General features: G+C 35.1%; 1 protein-coding gene across 11 annotated transcripts in view; it reads left to right on the top strand.

Moving 5' to 3' along the window:
• AZIN1 (antizyme inhibitor 1) overlaps positions 1-22,681 on the top strand; it is a 33,197-nt gene extending 10,516 nt beyond the window's left edge. The window contains exons 1-12 of one of the 11 annotated variants that reach the window (XM_036264401.1): positions 3,916-3,933; positions 4,251-4,396; positions 9,791-9,988; positions 12,545-12,718; positions 13,117-13,289; positions 15,070-15,204; positions 16,344-16,425; positions 16,784-16,858; positions 17,447-17,609; positions 19,460-19,575; positions 19,899-20,113; positions 20,317-22,540. In XM_036264401.1, coding sequence (XP_036120294.1) covers positions 9,887-9,988; positions 12,545-12,718; positions 13,117-13,289; positions 15,070-15,204; positions 16,344-16,425; positions 16,784-16,858; positions 17,447-17,609; positions 19,460-19,575; positions 19,899-20,113; positions 20,317-20,428 — 1,347 coding nt within the window. In that variant the 5' untranslated portion in view covers positions 3,916-3,933; positions 4,251-4,396; positions 9,791-9,886 and the 3' untranslated portion in view covers positions 20,429-22,540. Of the gene's footprint in view, positions 1-3,915; positions 3,934-4,229; positions 4,409-9,790; positions 9,989-12,544; positions 12,719-13,116; positions 13,290-14,917; positions 15,205-16,343; positions 16,426-16,783; positions 16,859-17,446; positions 17,610-19,459; positions 19,576-19,898; positions 20,114-20,316 lie in introns of those variants that run through there. The other 10 variants (XM_036264402.1, XM_036264405.1, XM_036264404.1 and 7 more) reach the window with 10 other exon arrangements.
• The last annotated feature ends 300 nt before the right edge of the window (positions 22,682-22,981 follow it).

Raw genomic sequence — 22,981 nt, 5'->3', positions numbered from 1 at the left:
CCTGGTTGGGTTGTGCGGGTGGCAGCCACTCGATGTGTCCCTTTCACGTTGATGTTTCTCTCTCTCTCTCTCTTTCTCTCTCTCTCTCTCTACCCCCCCCCTCCCACTCTATCTGAACAAAATATCAAAAAATGTCCTCGGGTGAGGATTTAAAAAAAAAAGAAAAGAAAAGAATCTTTTGTGGGAGGGCCAAATAGATTGAAAAGCAGTGTAGACCAGTTTGTAAAGTGGATAAAATGATTTTTGCGTTTATTACAGGAGACTCTTGGACCTAGAGACTTAATAGTAACTATCAGTGTGTGTTCATTACACTGTCTTTGCCTGGTCCTATTTCAGAGTTTTTGAGTTTGAAGTTTACTCCCCTCTCCAAAAAATTTTTTTTTTTTTTTTAATGCTTAATTCCAATTAGCATTACACAAGGTACTGTGTAAACTGTACCTTGTAGACAATAAAACCTACGTAAATGATAAGCTGCCATTCTAGACTGGCCATTGTTAAGGCAAGTCTAAGGAGGCTATTGCAAGTGAAGTGCTCTCACATACTGTTAAGTAAGGCCTAGGAGAAGCAGATATTTTTGTCCTTCACCTCCATTTTGGGGTCATCCAGTTTGTCACAAGCTAACTGTAGCAACGATTTGGCCTTTTTTTTTTTTTCTTCTCTATTCCAGTGTTAGCCATCCTTTTCTTTAATCTAGTGAATATTGTGAAGAACATTATACCATAAATAGAAAATATTTGTATAGCATACAGAGTTGCAAGGATTAGGCTGATGTTCAGCTTGCCCAGACCATACATGAGGTCTGTAACTAACTGACTTGCAGCAGGAGACAAGATAACACACTCTTGGAATATTCTGCTCTAAACTTTTTGTTCTTTTTAAAATTTTATGTAAGCACACATTTCAAATTTCTCTTCAGGACTTAACTTGTTATGGAGTTGGTCTTTGTTATCTTGAGCAAAGTTATTGGGGGTGGGTAACCTGTAATGTGTGGACTTGGTCTTTAGTTTAAAAATTGCGTATGGCCTTGGCTGGTTTGGCTCAGCCATTAGAGCGTCGGCCTGCGGACCAGAGTCCTGGGTTCCCTTTCCGCTAAGGGCACGTACCTTGGTTGCAGTTTGTCCCACGGCCCTGGTTGGGGTCATGTGGGTAGCAGCCAGTCTATGTGTCTCTGCACTTCGATGTTTTTCTCTCTCTCTCTCTTCCTCCCTCTCCTTCTCTATCTGAAGATAAATGCAAAAATGTCCTCGAGTGAGGATAAAAAAAAATTGCTTATGAAAACAGCATCTTCTATAACTGCTCTTCTAGTATAGTAGCAACTAGACAGATGACTATTTAAATTAAAATAAAATTTAAAATTGAGTTTTTCGGTTGCATGAGCCACATTTTGAGTGTTTGTGAGCTATATGTGGCTAATGGCTTTTGTTTTAGATAGTGATAAAAACAAATTTCAATCGCAGAAAGTTCTGTTGGAAGGATCACTGTAGGATCATTGTTTGTGAAGGTGAGTAGTATTAGCCATAGTAATCTTAAAACATCTGTTAATAAGAATCATAGGAATTATACATTCTCTTTGTTTTTCTCCTCATATTTGTCTAATAAAACATCTATTTTTAAAAAAACTGTAAGGACTTTTTAGTTTTATATTCCAGTCGAATTCTTTAGTTGCATGTATATTCTTAGGACATAATTCCCTACTCTCTATGGCTTTATGTGCTCATTCAGACTGAAATTAATACTAAGTTTATGTTGATTATATGACTTAGATTACTTTTATTACTTGTATTTCTTGCATTTTATTCCAAGGATCCTCTGATGCCCAGTTTATAAAGAGCTCCTAAATAAGTATAGTATCTTTGGTCCACAGGCCGACACTCTAATCGCTAAGCCAAACTGGCCAGGGCTATAGTATCTTTAGCTCATCATCTAGGTTCAAAATGATAAACAAATTTGGCATGAGCAACAGTAGGATGGGATATCATAGTTATGTTCAACTTGGACACTGTAACAAAACTCCTTAAATAATTAAGCAATCCTCAAAATAAGAGATACTTGCTATCCTGGAATTCATAAAGAGCTCCTATAGGTAAATAGGAAAAAGGAAAATAATCAAAAGACTCTTAAAAAAACCATTTTCATTTAACAACCTAGCAATTCTGCTCTCGGGTATGTATCTTTAGACTCTGGCTCCTAGACCAACACTACTTAAATTGCCAGTCAGCAATATAGACTCTTGCACCAGAATGTAAAATAGCACACTGCTTGGTTTTTAACTTGTGGGCTAGCTAGTTTGCAGACCACAGCTTGACTAGCAATATCCTTGAGGGGTACATAAATAATAGCAAGAAATTATATCATAAATAATGTAGCAAAAAATGGGAAGTAATCTATAGGTCCAGTTCAGATAAATAAGGGGGTACATAAATAATAGCAAGAAATTATATCAAATAATGTAGCAAAAATGGGAAGTAATCTATAGGTCCAGTTCAGATAAATAAATGTGGTATATCTATGCAGTAGAATACTACACAGACTCCAGTTATATCAGTCTGCATGGATAAATTAAACTATAAAGATGAACAGAAGTCAGTTATGGTAGATGAATAATGATTCCATTTATAGTTTAAAACCAGTAAAGCTAATGCCTCGGGCATTTAGAAGAATAAAATTATTAAGTAACAAGGGAATGATCATTAGAAAAGTCTGACCTGCTTATTCTAGGAGAGATACAACCATTGCTGCCTGGGGGAAATGTAATGGGGACTTTTAAGGTATTTGGTCTGTTTTCTTAACTGTGTTTCCTGCAATGCTTGTACAATTGGCCCTCGTTTGTTGCCGTTAATCAGTTCCAGACTCTACCACGATAAATGCATTTCCACGAAGTAGGATTTTTTATACACAGTCATCCCTCCCCACTTCGAGCTTCGACTTTCACGGCTTCGCGCTATTGCAGTTTTTTCAAATGTAGTATAGTATACAGTATGTGAAAAAACCGGGTAGCGTGGAGCCGTGAAAGTTGAAGTGTGAAGTGGTGAGGGACAACTATATTGCACACGTTTTTTTTCTATAATGAAAATAAGTTTTCCTCTTCGAGAGGTGAATCAAAATAAGTGCATTTGTTTACAGGGTTATTCCCTATACTGTACCAGGAAAGCTAGGAAGCTTGAAATTAATAAGGTTATGTATTTCTTGTTCGTGTTATATTCACTGCTTGTCTTTAATGTTACCACCTCTTAACTACCAAAACGGATATTCCCTCCAGAAACAAATTTAGTTTTCATATCAAACAATCAAGACTCTTTTTATAAGGGAACCTAATCTTGTCAATTCCACATGCAGAAACATTGCTATGAAAATCCCAGGTTTCATTTTCTCATTAAGATGTATTTTAGAATTTATTGTGAGGCATTTCATTCGACAACTTTACATAGGAACTTCAAATTTAGCTTGTTGAGCTCATTTCTTTGGGATCTCCCTCCCCCACTTCCCTTTAAATATATTCTGTTCATTTTTCTTGTCTGTCTTTCAAAATAATTCTTCAGCAGTTGCCTTTAATGTTCTTCCTCTAGGATTTCTCAGTGTTTTTCAACTTCCTTCCCTGAAAAATAACTTTAAGGGTGTTTATTGCCATTAGCCATTACTAGCTTTCTTCTTAGTGTCAATTGAAGCAAACCCTGTCCTGATTCTTCTGAGTACTCAGTGTAGGCTACTGTTAATATCATAATTTGTTTTGGGTCCGGCATGACCAAAGTTCTTGTGATTATTAAAATTTATTGGAACATCTTACCTGCCAGTTCCAGTATGTAGCTTCCTGGAACAACTTTTTTTTTAGCAGATTTACCTGCTCCAGGCTTCCCATCTGTAGTGCCCAAATCATCTTTTAGAAGCCTCTTCTAATATTCTTTCTCCTGGTTATTTCTAAAGATATTCTGTGTGGTAAGTAACATTTTTCTTTTGGAGGTAGAATGCAGAGGTGACTTGGACAGCATTGTGTCTATTTTTCAAGCTGTGAGCTGAGTGCTAAATTATCAAATGCCAGTGTAAAAAAAAAAAAATAAAGGTAGTAGAAGTGCCCTTAATCGTCTTCAGAATACTAGCAGTAGTCTAAATTTTCAGGTATTTAAGTTTTCATTTATAATGAGTAAGCACCCTTGTAGAAAAGTGGTGGATGTATTAAGGTTGGGTTTCCTGCATAGTAGATGTCTCTGAAATAGTACTCTTCAACCTTTCAGCTCTCCCTGTTCTACTTCCAGGGAGGTCTTCACTTCAGAAATCCAAGACTCATATTCATCCAGCCTGGTGTCAAGTGGGCTGTTGCTGCCAGAATTATCTTGTGATTATTTGAGAGATGTGTCAGTTTCTTCTGAAGTACAATCAACTGTAGAAGCCTTTGTAGCAGGTGTGTAACAAGGCAAGTGCCCAGCTGCTGCAGCCATTACTCTTGGAGCTACCTTCTCAGTGAACATGAGGACTGAACTGCCTCATGAAAGGCTCCAGGGAGAGCAGCGTGCCGTTCTTTGGAGCTTTTTCTTTGGCAGCGCTTTATAAAAAATGTATTCTCAAAAAACACCAATGTGAAGGTGTATAGGAATATTAAACATTTTTTCCTTCACAGCTACAGTGTCCAAGAGGAAATTACTTATTATAAAAGTAGTATTTGTGACTACAGCAGTTGTATTAGTGTAAAATAAGATGAGTTTTTTTTTTTTTTTTACCATATATTGTTTGGTTGTGAAAATAGCTTGATTCTTGTGAGAACAAAACAGTTCCTAGTAGCTGTTGATGGAAATAAATTCTCAAGTTCTAAAGCATTTTGGAGAGAATATAAAATTTTCTCCGGTTTAATGTAAATAATTCAACATCCAGCAGTACCAGACTACAGTATGTAGTGGTCTATAATGTACTGGAGTCAGTAAATGAGTCCCATTTCTGGCTTAATAGGCCATAAAAAGTGGTTCATTGTCTGTTAGGAATTTAACCCAGGATTGGAGTACTGGGAAGTTTGGCAGAAATTCCCTAGGGTGTTTAAAATTGAGGTGGATGAACTTGGAAGATCTGGCATACAGTATAAACTCTGCTTAGCCCCCAACTCATGCACACTTATTTTTGCTGCCTAGACTGTGCTCGTGTCTTGGATTTTTGGTTTAACCTAGCATCACCAAGTAACTTAAATGCCACTTGAAAACATTGTAGTAAAATATTTTAAGGCAGAAATGAACATAAATCTTTGGGTGACAGTGGAGTTTTAAAGTATTTACTAACATTTTAAAGAAATTGCAGGCAAAAACTCCTGGAGGTATCATTAAGAACTGCTTTTTAGGACTCCTTCAGTGAAATTGGGATACAATACTGAGGGTAAAGACTAATAATCAGCCCACCCTTCTCCAGCTATACTTAAGGCCTTTTCAATTTTGGAAATATTGGGCTTTCAAGTGACATTTCATTCGAACAAAAAGGATTGTTGGCTCAAAAGGTATTGAAACCCTCTTTCCTGAATGTTTTTATGTTTTGCAGATTCTTTTGAGGAATTAGTTTTTCCTGGGCGTAGTTTTTAGGGTTTAACAGTAACTGACAGTTGAGTTTTACATTTACATGTGGGTTACTTGTGTATCATGGTTTTGGGCTCCTTTTAAGAATGTGAAAGATGAACCATGTTTTTCAACACACTTCAAGGGAGTTTATTGCTGTCACCACCATTGCTAAGTTTAAGAGTTGTGAAGTCCTCTATCCCATCTGTTACTGAACACCTAATCTGGACTAAGAATTTTGGGACTATCAAAACTTTCACGAAGCATCTAAGAAGATAAACAGAGATAGAGCTCACTTATCTCTACATTTACCATCTGTTATGTATAAACTTTATTAGTAGTGTTTTGTTGTTTTAAATTTTTTTTCTTTGTTGATTTGAGAGAGAGAGAGAAACATCGATGAGAGAGAACATCGATTGGCCACCTCCTGCATGCCCCCAATGGGGATTTGGCCTACAACCTGGCCATTTGCCCTGACTGGGAATCGAACCAGCGACCTCTTGGTACATGAGTCGACACTCAACAACTGAGTCATACCAGCCGGGCTAGTAGTGGTTTTAATCAACAATTTTATTGCAAGGCTCAGTATAACTAAAAGTCTAATAATATTAATGTACTACATCTTCTTTAGTGGTTTAAGTGTGTTAGTCGCTTAATCCTTTTGTCAGGTGTTGCCAATAGAGTAAATGAGTTTTATTTTTCCATCAAAGTCCTTTTGTGAATCAGTTAGGAATTGGTAAACTAATGCTATGGTTATTTCTGAGTTGAGAGTGCCATTTCAATGATGATATTAGTCATTCTACAAGCATTATCATCTTTCCTTTAGAGCAGGGAATACACTCTAATATTTTTATGTTCATGGTACCATTATCTGTCAACTGTTTCCATTTTGTGCCCTCAGTTAATGTTTAAAATTATTTCTACAGAAATCAGATTAGACAGAAAGATCAATGGTTGCCTGAGGTGGAGTTGGGGATTTACTGCAGAAGGAACTTGAGGGAACTTATCTTTATAGTAGTGGTGATTGCACAGGTGTACAAATTTGTCAAAATTGGGTACACATTATTGCATGTAAAACTGTTGATAAGGTGGGTGAAAAAAGGAAAAACATTTTGGGGGTTACCTGAGAATTAGACAAAAGATAAGGTTAAAATGTAGAAAATAGTTATATGAAGAAAGGTTAAAAGGCTATGAATGAGGGAGGCATGATAGGATGTTTTTATACCATATTTGAATAAAGTTAGAGTTTATTAACAACTATGGGAATTTAGTCTGAGAAATGGTTAATTGATTATCGGGATATGATGAAGCTCTAACAGAGAGACTGATAATTGTGTTGGATTTCCAAAATAAAGAGACTTGTGTGCTGGGAAGACAGATTTTTCTTTTATTTTCAACATAATTTGATCAGCATCTCTAGAGCCAGCCTAATAGTTGTCCTGTGCCTCAGTGTCTTCAAACGTAAATGGGGTTAATAATGTTGTGGTTTTAAAGGTTGAGAGAATTTACACTATATAGATGATGTACTGAGAACAGTATCTGGCACACAAACATAAAACAGTGTGTACTATTACATTTAAGCGAGTTAGCAGTCAGAGTTGAACCTATACATTAATGTATTTAGAAAATAGTTGGGGGGGGGGTCCTTATGCCTATGACCATACTACTATAGAAAAAGCTTTGAAGAATATGGCATTCAGCGAGTAAGATTGGATGGAATGGGCCTGATCTTTTTGTAAGTACTGAGGATCCTGATGTTAGAGGAAAATACCCTTTCTTTCTCTAAGCACTATCGCTATAAGAAATTGAGGTTCATCTTGTCCGGACTTTAAAAGCTAGACTTCTTTTAAAAAATTAAAAATAAATAAATAAAAGCTAGACTTGTTGAATCTGGTAGCAGTTGCCTGTAGTGGTCTATAATTGATAACTGAAGGTTCCCAGGTAAAAACTACATATAAATAGTAGAATATACGATCTTAAATTATTTTTAAATGTTAATAGAATAAATGAATGCTGTTTTGTACAATTTAACAGGAAGTTTCTGCCATAATTTTTACACTTAAGCCTTTGCGTTGATCTTTTTGAATGAGTAGCCTTTATATTTTCTGTTTCTTAATATATAGTTGACTATCTCCTTAAAATTGATGTTCTCACTGGAGTTACATTGTTTAAGCATGTATTCTCAAGCCTAAGATGTTTTACTTTTTGGGCACAGATTTATGCTAATCCTAGCATAACAGACTTCAGAGAATGTTCAGGTTACCATTTGACTTTACTGCATAAGTATTAGGTTTCATGTGTATGTACCCTATTAATTCCTTTGGTAAAATAAAAATAGTCTTAACTTTTCTATTTCTACCATTTCAGGAAGATGTGATGGCCTAACTGAATGTTTTTGACTTGTTGGGGTGGAGTTATGTTTCAAATTTTAAAACTAAGAGTTGTTTGTTTGTATTTCATGAAATTTGACTGGTATGTCTTACTGATAAGTTTGATTTGGTGCAACCAAAAAGCTGACACCTTTGGAAGTGGAGTATACTTCTAGGATGAGGGCCATCACCCATGGTGAAGATTAACAGAGCAGGGTTGGGGGGATGAAAAGAAGTAAAAGACACAGGAAAGGCTGTGCAAGCTTTTGCGCTTTTTTCCCCTCCTTTATTGATTTTTAGAGAGAAAGGAGACAGATGGAAACATCGATGAGAGAGAACATCAGTTGGCCAACTCCTGCATGCCCCCTACCGGGGATTGGTCCCACAACCTGGGCATGTGCCCTGACCAGGAATCTAACTGGCAACCTCTTGGTGCATGGTTGACGCTCAACCACTGAGCCGCACCAGCTGGGCAAGGCTATGCAAGCTTTAAAATAGGCTGCCAACAGCTGGTCTGTGCCCATTGTTAAATGCGATAACCAGAAATCAGTATAAGACAAAATAGTAGTATTCTGCCTGGAGGACTTCTTTTGTTTATGGACTTCATGTTAAAAGGGGGGAAAAAATGAAGTAACCTAAAGATGAGTGCATTTAGCAAAAAAGTTAAACCTTTATGTCAGTATATGCTGTCCCATGAGTGGTCTGGGTAGAGGGTAGGGTTCTTTGATTGGAGAGTGGATTTAGTTTAGAGTCTCACTCAAGAATATGCTTATTTACTTTAGAGAAAGGGAAATTGGGGGAGGATCAGAGAGAGAGAGAAAGGAAAACATAATTGTGAGAGAGAACATCAAATGGTTGCCTTCTGTATATGCCCCATGGGTGATCGGACCCGTAACCTTTTGGTATACAGGATGATGCTCCAACCAGCTGAGCCATACCAGCCAGGGCTCTAATGCCTTTTTAAAAATCAGTTCTTGATAAATGGTTTATGATGTACAGGTAACTTAATTTATACCTAGTTTTGAATTATGATGGCATTTTTGTGTTTCTGACAATTTGCAGTTTAATTTTAGTTCTATTCTGAGCCAGTACTTAAAACAAGAGTTTTTATTTGTGTCCTGTGCGTTTTGTGTTTTTTTTTTTTTTTAAACAGCCTTTCGAGGAAGTAAAGGTCATTAACTGAAGTTTAGAGAAATTGACCTAAGATTGCATAGCTATTAAAGGACAAGTTCAGGACTAAGTCTTCTGAGTTCTAAGAAGTTAATGTTTTCACCAAATCAAACTCACCTCATCAGAGACATACATTGCTAACTTGACCTGGTCAATCTATAACAAAGCTACAGAATTTCCTCTCAAGTCACCCTCCACTCTCACTGATTTCAGTTAACTTTCATCTACTCTAAAATTTTATTCAGAAGGCGTTTATCTGAGTTACCTGGTAGCGTGCTGTGGTTATCTGGCTTGCAATATATTGAAATTTAGTATTTTGATTTCTTTGCTGCAGATACTTAATTCAGTAATTCACATGCTTTCTTTATTTAAAATGAATAAATTGTATGTGTTATGGAAGAACCATAAAACAAAGATAATGACTAATATAGACCATGTCTGTAACTTTATATAAATAAGGTGACCATATTGACTTGTAATAAATTGTCGCATGTGTGGATTGTCTTCTCAAAAATTATATATTGAGCTTTTCTATAAAAATATAAAGTGCACATTCACTTTAAAATGGGCACTAAAAACTATTAGCAATCAAGTGTTTCTGAAAGTGTTGAGTGATCACACAGATTCCCCATTATAGTCAGGCACTTAACACATTCATTGACAAGCCATACATTCAGATTTACTACTTAAATAATACAGACTTTGAAATAACTTCTATTTTGACAGTTTGTTGCATATTCTAAGGACCCAGATATAAGGCTTGGTGGCCCGTCTCTTGTTTTTCCTGGTTTATGACTTTCGGCTTTGTGGAATACGGCTGAGATGAAAGGATTTATTGACGATGCAAACTACTTCGTTGGCCTGTTGGATGAAGGAACAAACCTTGGAAATGTTATTGATAACTATGTTAATGAACATACCCTGGTAAGTGTGCCATCTCACATTTCTCAAATTTTTGTTTGTTTCTAAGATGTTAATCTAATAAAGCTGCTTTGTGCAAATACTAGCTTTTCCAGGTTGTCATTTTTTCTAGGTTGTCTAAACACTCCCATTCCCTTTGAGTAGGGATGAGGTTTTCTTTCCGGCCTACATTAAAAAAAAATGCTTCCTCTGCTGTGCCTTTTAGCACCTGGCTATGGTATATATTTGGTATATTTTTTTCTGATACATTGTCAACTGTCCTCATCAGTACATGGCTTCTTACATATTTTTCTCAACTGTATGCCTTAGATCTTAATTCATATTTCAGATAATCTTGTGTATGTTGACTGAGAATTTGATAATTTATATTGAATGTTTACACTCTATGCCCCAAGTGTCAATTTTTATAGAATCATATTTGCTACTACTTAAGATGGTTTATTTTTATTTTATACTTACTGATAGAATTATTTTTGTTTAGCCCTGGCTGGTTTGGCTCAGCGGTTAGAGTGTCGTCCCATGGACCGGGGAGTCCTGGGTTTGGTTCCCGCTAGGGGCACATACCTCAGTTGCAGTTTGTCTCTGGCCCCAGTTGGGGTTGTGTGGGTGGCATCCAGTTGATGTGTCTCTCTCACATCGCTGTTTCTCTCTCCCTCCCTTTCTCCCTCCTGCTCTATCTGAAGATTAAGGCAAAAATGTCCTCGGGTGAGGATTTTTTAAAAAGTTGTTTTTGTTTATTGCTGTATTAATAGAATTTCTTTGTTGAAACTAATCTCCCATATTCCCCAAATTTATTGAATTGTTTTTATGTTGCTAATGTTCAGTAATAGGATATCAAAAAATTATTCTCCTCTTGACTTACAGATGTGCTCACCTTCCCACACCTCAGCAAAGTTTCTTTATTTGTCTTACCCTGCTATCAAAATCTTGTGGGGGTGGGGACACACTTGTCATACTCTTCAGTCTGTTCTACAACCAAGTTTCTCTTCAGTTAATTCTCTCAGGTAACTAGGAACCTCCTCCTAGAAGTGTGCTGACCTTTCCGTTAGTCACTTAACTTTCACAACATTCTTCTTGGGTCAGATATGACCTTTGACATACTCCTTTCATCCATTCTCATTCTACAGTCAAATTATCTCACATTTGCTAACATTTAGTGAGGGTTAAGTCTCAACCGTATTCTCTCCTAGCAATCTTATTTTATTGACTGAAGGGTGGTTTACAACTGAATAGTTTGTTTCTCTTGCCAGTACCTATAATTGCCTTATTTTTTCATGTTAAAGTGAAAATGAAATTTCTGTCTTTAGAACATTAGAAATGGCATGTCTTGTAAGGATGGGATAAATTCAGTACAACTGTCCCATATCTGCCACACATAGCCCATGATTTCCAATAATGTCTTATTTCCTAGTCAATATGTTCTAGTAATACATAATTTCAAAAATTTGTTTTGGATATTGACTTTATGGCTTTTAAAACAATAGTTGGATGTTGTATATTCTTTTTTTTTTTAAATCCTCACCGGAGAACACTTTTCATTCTTTGGTGGGGGGAGGTTGACATGAAAGAGACACATTACTTGGTTGTCTCCAGCAGGACCCTGACTAGGGTCAGGGACTGAACTGCAATCAAGGCACGTGCCATGGGATGGGCCAACACTCTTAACTGCTGAGCCAAACCAGTCGGCTGGATGTTGTATATTCTAAATAAGATTATTTTATCCACCAACCAACATTTGAATAATCTGTGCTCTGGCTGACATATCTATAGTCATCTCTATCCCTGAGTAAAATCATTATAGATCTTTCCCAAATCCCTAATAAAATCACTTTTCTTTTGAAGGAAGAATATTTTCACTCAGGTTTATCTGATATTTAGTATACTTCTGGAACTTTTTATTTAGCCTTTTTATGCTCATAGACTACCAACATTGTCTCCTTAAAAACAGGTTCAGAATCAGTGTAGTTGCTCCCTTGTTTTTCCACTTTCTATTAGGGGCAATTTATAATGGAGATATATAACTTCTTTTGTTTAGCATTCCTGATTTTACTCACTATATTAGGGAATTAGATGCTGAATTTCCAAAGTAGTCCTATTTTAAATAGTAGCATGGAAGGAAATAGGTGATGTTCTTGCCCTCTATTCATAAGTACAATTGAGACGATTCTGCCAACATTTTTTTTTTGTACCTGCCCCTAGCAGGAACCGAACCTGGGACTTTCTGGTCTGCAGGCTGACGCTCCAACCGCTGAGCCAAACTGGCCAGGGCAAAATTGAAGCAATTCTGAAGTAGAAAGTCATTATAATATTTTTTTAAATCAAAGTAGAGAATATTTTCTATGTTACAACATAGTAGCACAACTAAAAGTCAGTTATTTTTTAAAAAAGGAAATGCGTCCAAGTTCTCCTTTGCTCATCTAGCTTAATTATTCTTCAAACACTTAAATGTATGTAAATGTGTTTTGGCTCATTTTGGAGGAAAGGGGGAGTTCTTTCCTACTTGATGATACTCTATTTTCAATAGCTCTGATTGTTTCTCTTTTTTCATAACCATAATAGACAGGAAAAAATGCATTTTTTGTGGGAGATCTTGGAAAGATTGTGAAGAAACACAGTCAGTGGCAGAACATAGTGGCTCAGATAAAGCCATTCTATACAGTGAAGTGCAACTCAACTCCAGCTGTACTTGAGATTCTGGCAGCTCTTGGAACTGGATTTGCTTGTTCCAATAAAGTAAGTATTTTCTCATTATTTTGACATTAAACTGTAACATTTAAAAATTCACTTTCTGACTTTTTAATTTTTTTTTAACGTTTTCTTTATCTTTAATCAAAACCTTTTTATTCTTCATTCTTAGGCTAGACCTAGCTAGACCAAATTACTTGTGATGACAAGTAAAATAATATTCTAAACTATGAAATTTCTCTGATCGTAATTATACCTTTAAAAGGTTTTAACACAGAGTGTAGTAATAAGCATTACCAAAATATAAACTGAGACATTATGTAATCCTAATTTAACCTCATATAACTTGAGTTTAACCAAAAAGTAAAATTATAAGGTAGTAATTGAATGTCAAGTAGTAGAAATTTTGCCTTTTAGATGATACTGTTTAAAATCTATTTTTACAGACTGAAATGGCTTTAGTGCAAGAATTGGGTGTATCTCCAGAAAACATCATTTACATAAGTCCTTGCAAGCAAGTGTCTCAGATAAAGTATGCAGCAAAAGTTGGAGTGAACATCATGACATGTGACAGTGAAGTTGAATTGAAGAAAATTGCACGTAATCATCCAAATGCCAAGTAAGTGTAAAACTTAGTACCTGGGTATATTATTTTACTTGCTTAGGGTTTAGGTTTGTCTTTAGCCTGGGAAAGGGGGCATTTATGTAGAGCAGTGGTGTATATTGTAATTATTTTAACTTACTTAAAGTTTCTATGTAGAAAATGCTAATATTTTATTGGCTGCCTTCTTCTGACCCATCATGCGGAGTTGGGATGAGATAAGGGCAATTTAGGACATGAATTTATAAATCTGTAACTCAAGGAAGATGTGGTTGGTGGGATAATCAAATGAGGTCCACCACCATGGCTTTATAACCACGTTATTCTTGCCAGTTATCTGTCATGTTGGAACAAGATGTATTTTGGTCAGCTTTCTGTCCTGGTTAGCTAAGGATATAATCTGCCCTCGAATGGTCATACTTAGTGATTTGAGAGGTTTCTTTAAAGCCCACACTGTGTTTGAATAGGAGGTGTGGGTTTTGTGTTTTTTTACTTTTTCCTGCATGCATCCCAAGATTTTTTTAAAATTTTAAAGTTTACTTTTTAAAATCAAAAAGTTTTAAGGTAAAAATAATGTCATGAACTGGCATGTCAGGAGGACTTTAGAATATACTAAAAGTATATTGTATTAGCACAAAATTGTTTTCTTACTTTGAGCTATATGTTACTGGAAAATGTATATCATCCATATTTTCCTTGTATATTTATAATTTTCTTAGTGACGTTAATGGTATTCTGATAAAAGGTATCCTGATAGTATTGACTACCTTGAAAACCTTTGTTTGGGCTTTTTTTGGAAAATTCTAGGGAACCTGTCTCTAAAAAATTCCTGTTCTATGATCATCTGACTATAAGCCCTGATTTGGATGGAGTGTTGACTGTGTTTAATTGTAAACTGAATGGTACATTTTTGATAGAGTTGATTCTCTACCCATAGGTAGAATAATTTTGCTTTTATCAGACTTGCCTTTTCATCATCATTCACCAGGAATTCCTTGTGAAAACAGCACTGGTATATTTGCAGATTTTAGTGGTTTTGTAATTACTTGAAGATCTCTTGATCATTTTGTCTAGACTGTCATGGTTTAGAAGGAAATACTAAATAAATTTGAATCGGTAGTCCAAAAGGCTGCTTTTTAGAAAAATAACCCAACCCACTCAGTGCTACCCGGCTAGTGTGGCTCAGTGGATTGAGCATCAATTCCCAGTAAGGGCATATGCCCAGGTTGTATGCTCAATCTCCTGGGGGGGGGGACCAGGGGGCAGCCAATAGATGTGTCTCTCTCACATCAGTATTTCTCTCTCTCCCTTCCTCTCTCTCTAAAAAAATAAAATAAAACAACTCAGTGCTTTCCAGTTCTTTTGTAACTGTAAGACATTAATAAGAGGAATGTTAGAATAAGTGGGTGGAAGGTTAGCCCTAATACCTTTTATTGAAAAACAATGATAGCATTGCTATTCAATTTAGTCTTTCTAGGTGGATTTGTGGACTGATGGACTTCATTTGAAAGTAATGTCTTTCATTACAGAGCCCTATCTACCTACCCTTGCTGCTACAACAGAATCTTAACTTCCTGCATTTTCCAAATTCCATCCTTGTAAGCTTCATGCTTTAGGCCCTAATTGCTAGTTTTTTCTCTGTACAGGATTGTTTTTCATTAGGTTCACTTGATTCATCCGTCGCTGGATTTGGGAGCACTGGCAACATAATGAAAACAGTTCCTACAATCTTCAGGCTTCACATGTGCTGATGATGATGTAAACCAACTCTGCCCCAATCATCTTCCCCTTCTCTTAGGGTCTTACTACATATTGCAACAGAAGATAATATTGGAGGTGAAGAGGGTAACATGAAGTTTGGCACTACCCTGAAGAACTGTAGGCATATTTTGGAATGTGCTAAGGAACTTGATGTCCAAATTATTGGGGTTAAGTGAGTATTTGTTTTAAACTTTATTTTATGGTGATAATCTTTGTCTTAAGATATATTGATTTAAGATTTCATTTATACGAACTCACAGATTCTACTTCCCTTCTTTTTTTTTTAGTTTAGGAAAAGCAAAATATGCTTTATCTTTCACACTGTTTTATGCCTGTATCTCCCCTTTCTCTATTAGAGAGATAAATAGGAAAATAAAAATTTAATTGTCCATTTAAATAACCTTATAAATTGAATGGAGAGGATTTGCTAGAGTTCTAATGGCTGCCAAAATGGCATTCAACTTGTAACGTGTTATTTTATTTTTTCTTCCCATCCTTAAGACTTTCTCTTCTTTTTAATCCTATAGGGACACTTCAATAATTCAGTAGACTTTGTTTTACCTTCTTGATTGTATATGTGAGGAAACTGAGACCCAGAGAGATAAGTGATTTGATTATAGTCTCAGAACTATGATCCAAGTCATATTTGGAGCATAAAATTCCAAATTTTCTGAGTTGCCATTCCATTGATAGTCTCACTACAAGATCTTGCTTTTTAAATTGTTCATAAAGATGAATAAAGAATCACCACTGTTAAATCGTACCTTAAGTGAAAATATTAACATATATTGAGAACTTTCATATTTCAACTAAATTTTATGTTTAAGCTAACATATAGGAAAAACGACTTTGGGTGTATATGCATTGTAACAGATTTGTATAATCTCTGCCACAATCAGGGTACAGAATCATACTTAAATTTAAGTATTGTTTTCTGAATAAGTAATATTAACAAGTATGTCAGTAATACTCAGCTGAATTAATGTTCATTTGTATTTCACAATAGATACATTTTGTGAGATAAAATTACACATTTAAATTAAAGGTTTTGTGACCCAATTTCATTGGCAGAGCTTGTTACTCTACAATACATACAAAAAGCACCCCCTACCCCTATCTGATAGCCATGAATCATGACTGATAACTCATTGTTAAGTAGTATAACTTGATAATTAGAGACTAGTGCTTCTAACGCTTTAAATATTTGGTAAGGTTAAGGTAAATACTTACTGTGTCAATAAGGTGAATGAGAATTCAAAGGAATTACAGTATTTTGCTGCTGCTTTAAATTTATTACTTTATTTCTTTCAGATTTCATGTTTCAAGTGCTTGCAAAGAATCTCAAGTATATGTACATGCGCTATCTGATGCTCGATGTGTGTTTGACATGGCTGTAAGTTTTTTCCTTAAATTTTGACATTTAAATTAGGATGTTAAAAGACTACAATTCAGTGTTTTTCTATCTGAGGTATTCTTATACTCATGACACACGCCTTATTTATTTACACTTTAAGCAGAATTCTATACAGTCCCATTTTAAAGTGGGTAAAGGGATTAAATAGTAATTTACTTGTCTACAAGACAGTACAGATAACATAACATTGAATTAATTTGCTTCTGTTAGAAACCAAAAAATTTGCTGTATTAAGGTCAGAACAGATATTTATCTTCCTGGGAGGGGGTTTTTGAAATGTCCCTATATTCATTGCAATTTGGGAAAACATTTAAAGTACTTTTTATTCGATCTCTAGGGAGAATTTGGCTTCACAATGAACATCTTAGACATTGGTGGAGGCTTCACAGGAACTGAATTTCAATTGGAAGAGGTAAATTTTGCTTAGTGAACATACTGAAATAATCTCTTTCTTTTGCTACTTACGTGGTAGATGTGTAGAGTAGGGTTTTACAGTGGCAGGAACTAAAAGCCTGAAACATACGTTTAAAATTTGATTCTAAAAAATAAACAGGCAGTAAGACCTAGCTAACTTTGATAAGTTTAATTAAAATCTTTTACTATAGCATGATAACTTGATCACAAAAAAGTTGTGGTCTTATGAACTACTTACTTGATGGAACAAAGGAATTCACAACTTAGATAGTTTAAGCTGTTTTATCCAGATGTACATCACTTCTTACCTTCCTATTCTGCTTTCCTTCCCACATTCTATAATACCTAGAAACTGATTTGAAATTTTGCTCCTTTGTTGCTAGACAGAAATATGGCTAAATAATCACCGGTAGGTATTTGCCATTTGAGTTATAATTTTTAACTAATGCCATTCTGATAAACTTGGATGACTTACAAGCCTACTTAATTGCTTTAAGATAACAACTAAATAGCAAAGTTTCGTGGTCTGTAATTTGAATTATCTAATCCAATATTGAAACCATAACGGGGGATTTTAAATCCATAGGTTAATCATATTATCAGCCCTTTTTTGGATGTCTACTTTCCTGAAGGATCTGGCATTAAGATAATTTCAGAACCTGGAAGCTATTACGTGTCTTCTGCATTCACACTTGCAGTTAATATCATTGCAAAGAAAGTTGTTGAAAGTGATAAATTTTCCTCTGGAGGTAAGTTACAAATTTTCTTGTTTTTTTTTTAGTAGATAATTCAAGTTATATTGAAGATGAATTTATCAGATACTGAAGTGGAATTATACTGTAGGACATTTTATGGATTAGAAAGTTGTGGGTGGTCTTCAGCCAGCTACAGGCAGTTAGGGAGTTTTTCTCAATGTCCATAAGACTTCCTGAATCCAGCTCTCTTGTACTAATGTTGAGATGGGCATATTTTAGGTACACTTCCCCCAGATAATTGATTCTCATCCTTTGTTAAGAAGTAGTGTTTTATTATATATCTGTCATGTTTCTTTCAGTCACATGAGTCACAGGGAGAATCTGCCTCATACTTTCTTACATAACAAAGGCCAACAGAGTCCTTTTAATTTGTCTCTAGACAAAGCACTAGACAGTCTAGAAGCATCACTTTTTAAAAAAAATGTGTAGGAAGTACTGTTCCCCATTAAGGAGATTTATTTCTTTGTATAGTTTTTTTCCTCAAATGAACAAGAGTAAGAGAGGTTTTTTGTTTGTTTTGTTTATAATTTCTTAAACATATCTGTATATCAAAAGCTGTGAATGTACAGGTATGTCCATATTGTACCTCCCTTTCCCAACAGTGAGAAACCTAGCTCCTGTTATTTCTCACTTAAGCCTAGAATACACAGAAGGTGTTTCCAGAATAGCTAACCCGTACCACTGTAAAACAGCAAGCTACCTAACCAGACTCAGTATCTGTTTAGGTTTTTGTTGTTGTTGTTGTTTGACATAAGTTTATATACAGTGAGCACAATCTTAAGTATGTAATTTGATAAGTTAATGAAGGCATACAGTGATATCCCTGTAAAAATAAAATTTTTATATCAGAATTATTTTTCTCACTTTTGTTCCCTTACCAAACATTTATTGTGATTCTTTTTCCACCATAGATTAATTTGAACTGCCTTTGGACTTTATATAAATATAATCATACAGCATATATTTCTGTTTGTTTGTTTAAGAAAACTCGGTATAGCCCTAGCCAGTTTGTTTCAGTGGTTAGAGCATTGGCCCATGGACCGAAGGGTCACAGGTTTGATTCCGGTTAAGGGCACCTAATTCGGTTGTGGCTTGATCCCTGGCCCTGGTTGGGGGTCATTTGGGATGCGACCAATCGGTGTTTCTCACATCGCTGTTTCTCTCTCCCCCTTCCTCCAACTCTATCTGAAAATCCATGGAAAAGTGTCTTCAGGTGAGGGTTAAAAAAAAAAAAAGCTCAGTATAATACCCGATTGAACCATTTTGTTTCATATTTATTGCTAATATTCTACTGTGAATATAGTTTATACATTCTCTTGCTAATGAATATTTAATTTCAGTTTTTGGCTGTTATGAATAAAACTTAACATTCTTATACAAGTCTTATGGACACTTTTATTTTGGGTAAATGTCTAAGAATAAGATTGCTAGATCATAGAATAGATAGGCGTTTCCCAAGATATCAAAGTGGTGTTAACCATTTACCCTCTCACTGGCAGTTAAATATGCAGGTCTGGTTGTTCCCCACCTTCATTGTCTTTTTACAGTGCCTGTGTTTTACCCATTCAGTAGGTGTGTGGTGGTGATAGCTCATTGTAGTTTTAATTTGCATTTACCTGATTATGAATTATGTAGAACACTGTCTCTTGTGTTTGTTGGCTATCTTCCTTTGTGAAATGCGTTGTCTGTTAGGCTAACAGTTTTGTTTAAGGTATGTCGGTAATATATTTTTGTGTTTTTTGTTTGTTTGTTTTTAGGTAAATAAATTTTCAGTGTATCTGATATGCATTGCATAACAACTGTATTAGGCATTTTACTATACATTCACCTTCATTTTCTTTCAGTAGAAAAAACCGGAAGTGATGAACCAGCCTTCGTGTATTATATGAATGATGGTGTTTATGGTTCTTTTGCAAGTAAACTGTCTGAGGACTTAAATACCATTCCAGAGGTTCACAAGGCAAGTTCTATTTTAAATAATATCAAATCTTCTCATCTGGCAGTTCTTAAACCGAGCTGTTATTTTTAAAATGCATCCTAATTTTTGGAGAAGTGTTTTAGGTTAGGGAGTATTGCCCTTTTTTGAGGATTTGCATTCTTCTTGCTTTAGTCTGTTGCCTTAGATGGAGTTAAGAAGGAGTACTACTGCCCCTGGCTCTAGACCTGCCTTCCACGGGCACACTGGATCTGAGATAGTGAAAAATGCTCTTAACTAACTACCCTCAAATGTAATACCTACATGAGTGAAAACTTAATGCTTAAAAACCTTTTTCTTTCCTACAGAAATACAAGGACGATGAGCCTCTGTTTACAAGCAGCCTTTGGGGTCCATCCTGTGATGAGCTTGATCAAATTGTGGAAAACTGTCTTCTTCCTGAGCTGAATGTGGGAGATTGGCTTATCTTTGATAACATGGGAGCAGATTCTGTCCACGAACCATCTGCTTTTAATGATGTTCAGAGGCCAGCTATTTATTACATGATGTCATTCAGTGATTGGTAAGTTGTTTTTATTTTAAAGCAAATTAGATATTTGAAGTGACAGATGTTTACTAATTTTAATTTTGTAATGAATACATAATTTACAAGTAATAGCAAAGTGTCATCTTCTAAGGGTTAGAGAAAGATATTTTATTGTCTGTTGGTTGTGTGGTCTTTGGGCATAAATTGAGAATTATGCTTTACTTTTTCTTTTTATGTAGGTATGAGATGCAAGATGCTGGAATTACTTTAGACACAATGATGAAGAACTTCTTCTTTGTGCCTTCTTGCATCCAGCTGAGCCAGGAAGACAGCTTTTCCACTGAAGCTTAAGCAGGCATTAACGCTTATTTAGATCTGAAGTTGCAGGTTAAGCTTGTCTGGTCTACATTCCAGTGTGGAAAAAATCAATCTCACTCTATTAATTCTCTTGGAAACAAACTATTAGTAATAGCTATTTGGGACCAGACAAAATCAGCTTTCTCTATAATTCATCAGGGGTTAATTGGGAGATTTAGATAAATGTATCCAGATTTAAACTTTACCAGTTTGTTCTACCCCTTAAGCGTTTAAAATAAAATATGCAACAAAATGGATGACTTAGTGGAGATGGAAGCCCATTAATTGGGTTCCCCATTAAATCGTTTACATACAAGTACACAGTTTTTATACTAAGGATTCGTGTTTAAAGTCTTGTAAAGTTAATGTCTTTCACCCAGATATATCAAATGTCAGTGGAAGACCAGTGTGACTTCATTAGATACGTTTAGTGTATTTAGAATGTGTAAATTTGTGCTTTGAACTGTAGTTTAATAAATGTAAAATTGCATCATAGTATTTGTTGTATTTGATCTAATGTAACCCTTGTATGATTGCAATAAAATTTTGTGTAGATTTTACTGTTTTTTCAGGCTAAAACTTTGGGAAAGGGGCTAGCTAGCAAAGGTAGTTTTGAAATAGATGTGTATATGGACTGTTTTGAAGGTTATTTTCTTTTATAGCCCACTTAAATTTAGTTTGACTCAGTACATTTTTTCAGTTATTTAACTAGTAATTTAAATAAAATGTTCCATTGTGAAGTTCAGATGCATCATGGAGAGTTGATGTGCAGTAAGCATGATGTTTAACAATTTTAACACCAAAAATGTTAATCCTGCATAAGCCAATTGTAATAATAGGTGTTTCTGTATAGATGGAATGCATAGAGTAACTTAGTAAATCTTTGAATCACAAATCTTTTGGCTGAGATGGACAATTCTATTAAATACTTTGAATAAACCTGGGGGGAGGGAGGTAAAAATTGCAGAAAACTCTGCAGCACGCTAAAATTTAAGAAGGGCTACATCTCTATCCAGATACCTGTTCTTTAGCACGTAATATCATTTAAATACAGAGTTGTGAGGGGCTGGGGGTGAAACACACCTATTTTCAATTTCTCAATTGCAATGATTTCAAACTTGAGTTTATTTTGTTATTTAGCTAATTGCTTGGTGTTTCTTATTTCCCATTTGTTCAGCTTAGTAATTGCTTTTAATTCTTTTCATACTAAAATTTTATGGTGATTGGGGGGAAGTGAATTAGTGTCACTAATCTGACAGTTTTTGCCAGGAATTTGCTTTGTTCACTGCTAGTATATTAGTAATCCTAGATCTCAGAATCACAATAGTAATACAATAAACAACAGGGGTCATTTTTCCTAACTTACTCTATGTTCAGATGTGGAATTTCTGTCTCCCAAGAGGAAATGTGACTTCACTTTGGTGCCAATGGACAGAAAATTCTACCTGTGCTACATAGGAGAAGTTTGGAGTGCACTTAATAGCTGGTTTTTACACCTTGATTTCAAGGTGGAAAAAATTGATCATGAATCTCTTAATAAATTTCAATCTCTTTAACCAGTAGGTGCTTAATATTTTTTGATTTGATTAATGCCCATTTGAATTTTATGGGTTCTACTAATAAAATTTTGGGACCCCAATCCATTGTCATTTTATACCATGGACTTTTCCCAAGGTATAATATGGGGTTTTATGCAAAATTCCAAGCTACCATGTAACTTTTTTTAATTGTAATAAGGAGGAGGAATTGTTCCCAACCTTCTTTACATATTGTGCTTTGGTCCAGAAATGCCAGATCTTTTAAAAGATGATACAGTTTTGAGTCTTTGGCTTGACAATACAACTTTGAGCTTCATGGCATGTCAATTTTGCAATATTCATAGGAGAGCTCTTCTATGTATAACAGCTCATAGTTGCAAAATCACATGTGAATGATAACGGTAACTAAGAAATGTCTGTATTGTATTTGAAGACTATTCGCCATAAATCTGAAGTTTGAACTTATGTATTTCGATTTGTATGCTAAAAAAGTACTGAATTAATGTAACAATCTTTTTTTAATTTACAATATTGTAATCGGTTAAGAATTTAACTGAATATAAAACCCAAATGATTTCTATATATAGTAAATTGAACTGTAAAGGTAACTTGTGTGTGATTCTGAATACACAGATAAAATGTTTTTTATTCCTCCTCACGTTTTATTTTGATGGCTTCTATTGCAAAAGAAAGATGAAATTTCATGTCAGCTTTGTATTGTATATTAGCTTGCCAAGCATTCCTTCAGAATCTTAACTTCATTACAGAGCAACAAATTGAATTTGGTAAAATGAAGCCAGGTATCAATATATATGTGAGCACTAAGATATTTCTAGAGCCACTTTTCTAGGCACATTAATTGACCAGCCTCCTAATAATTTTAAACTTAGACAAAGTGAACTAATCTATATCTATAAATTGAGCTAGAAATTCTAAGTAAACGTGAGCACTGATAATGCCATTCATTGCAAATATTGGGTTGAAAAAGTCACACTGCATTTTTTTTTTG

This window comes from Molossus molossus, unplaced genomic scaffold (genome assembly GCF_014108415.1).
Source record: "Molossus molossus isolate mMolMol1 unplaced genomic scaffold, mMolMol1.p scaffold_m16_p_16, whole genome shotgun sequence".
Taxonomy (NCBI): domain Eukaryota; kingdom Metazoa; phylum Chordata; class Mammalia; order Chiroptera; family Molossidae; genus Molossus; species Molossus molossus.
The sequence above is the reverse complement of the archived record's forward strand: the minus strand, read 5'-3'. Positions and strand labels throughout refer to the sequence as shown.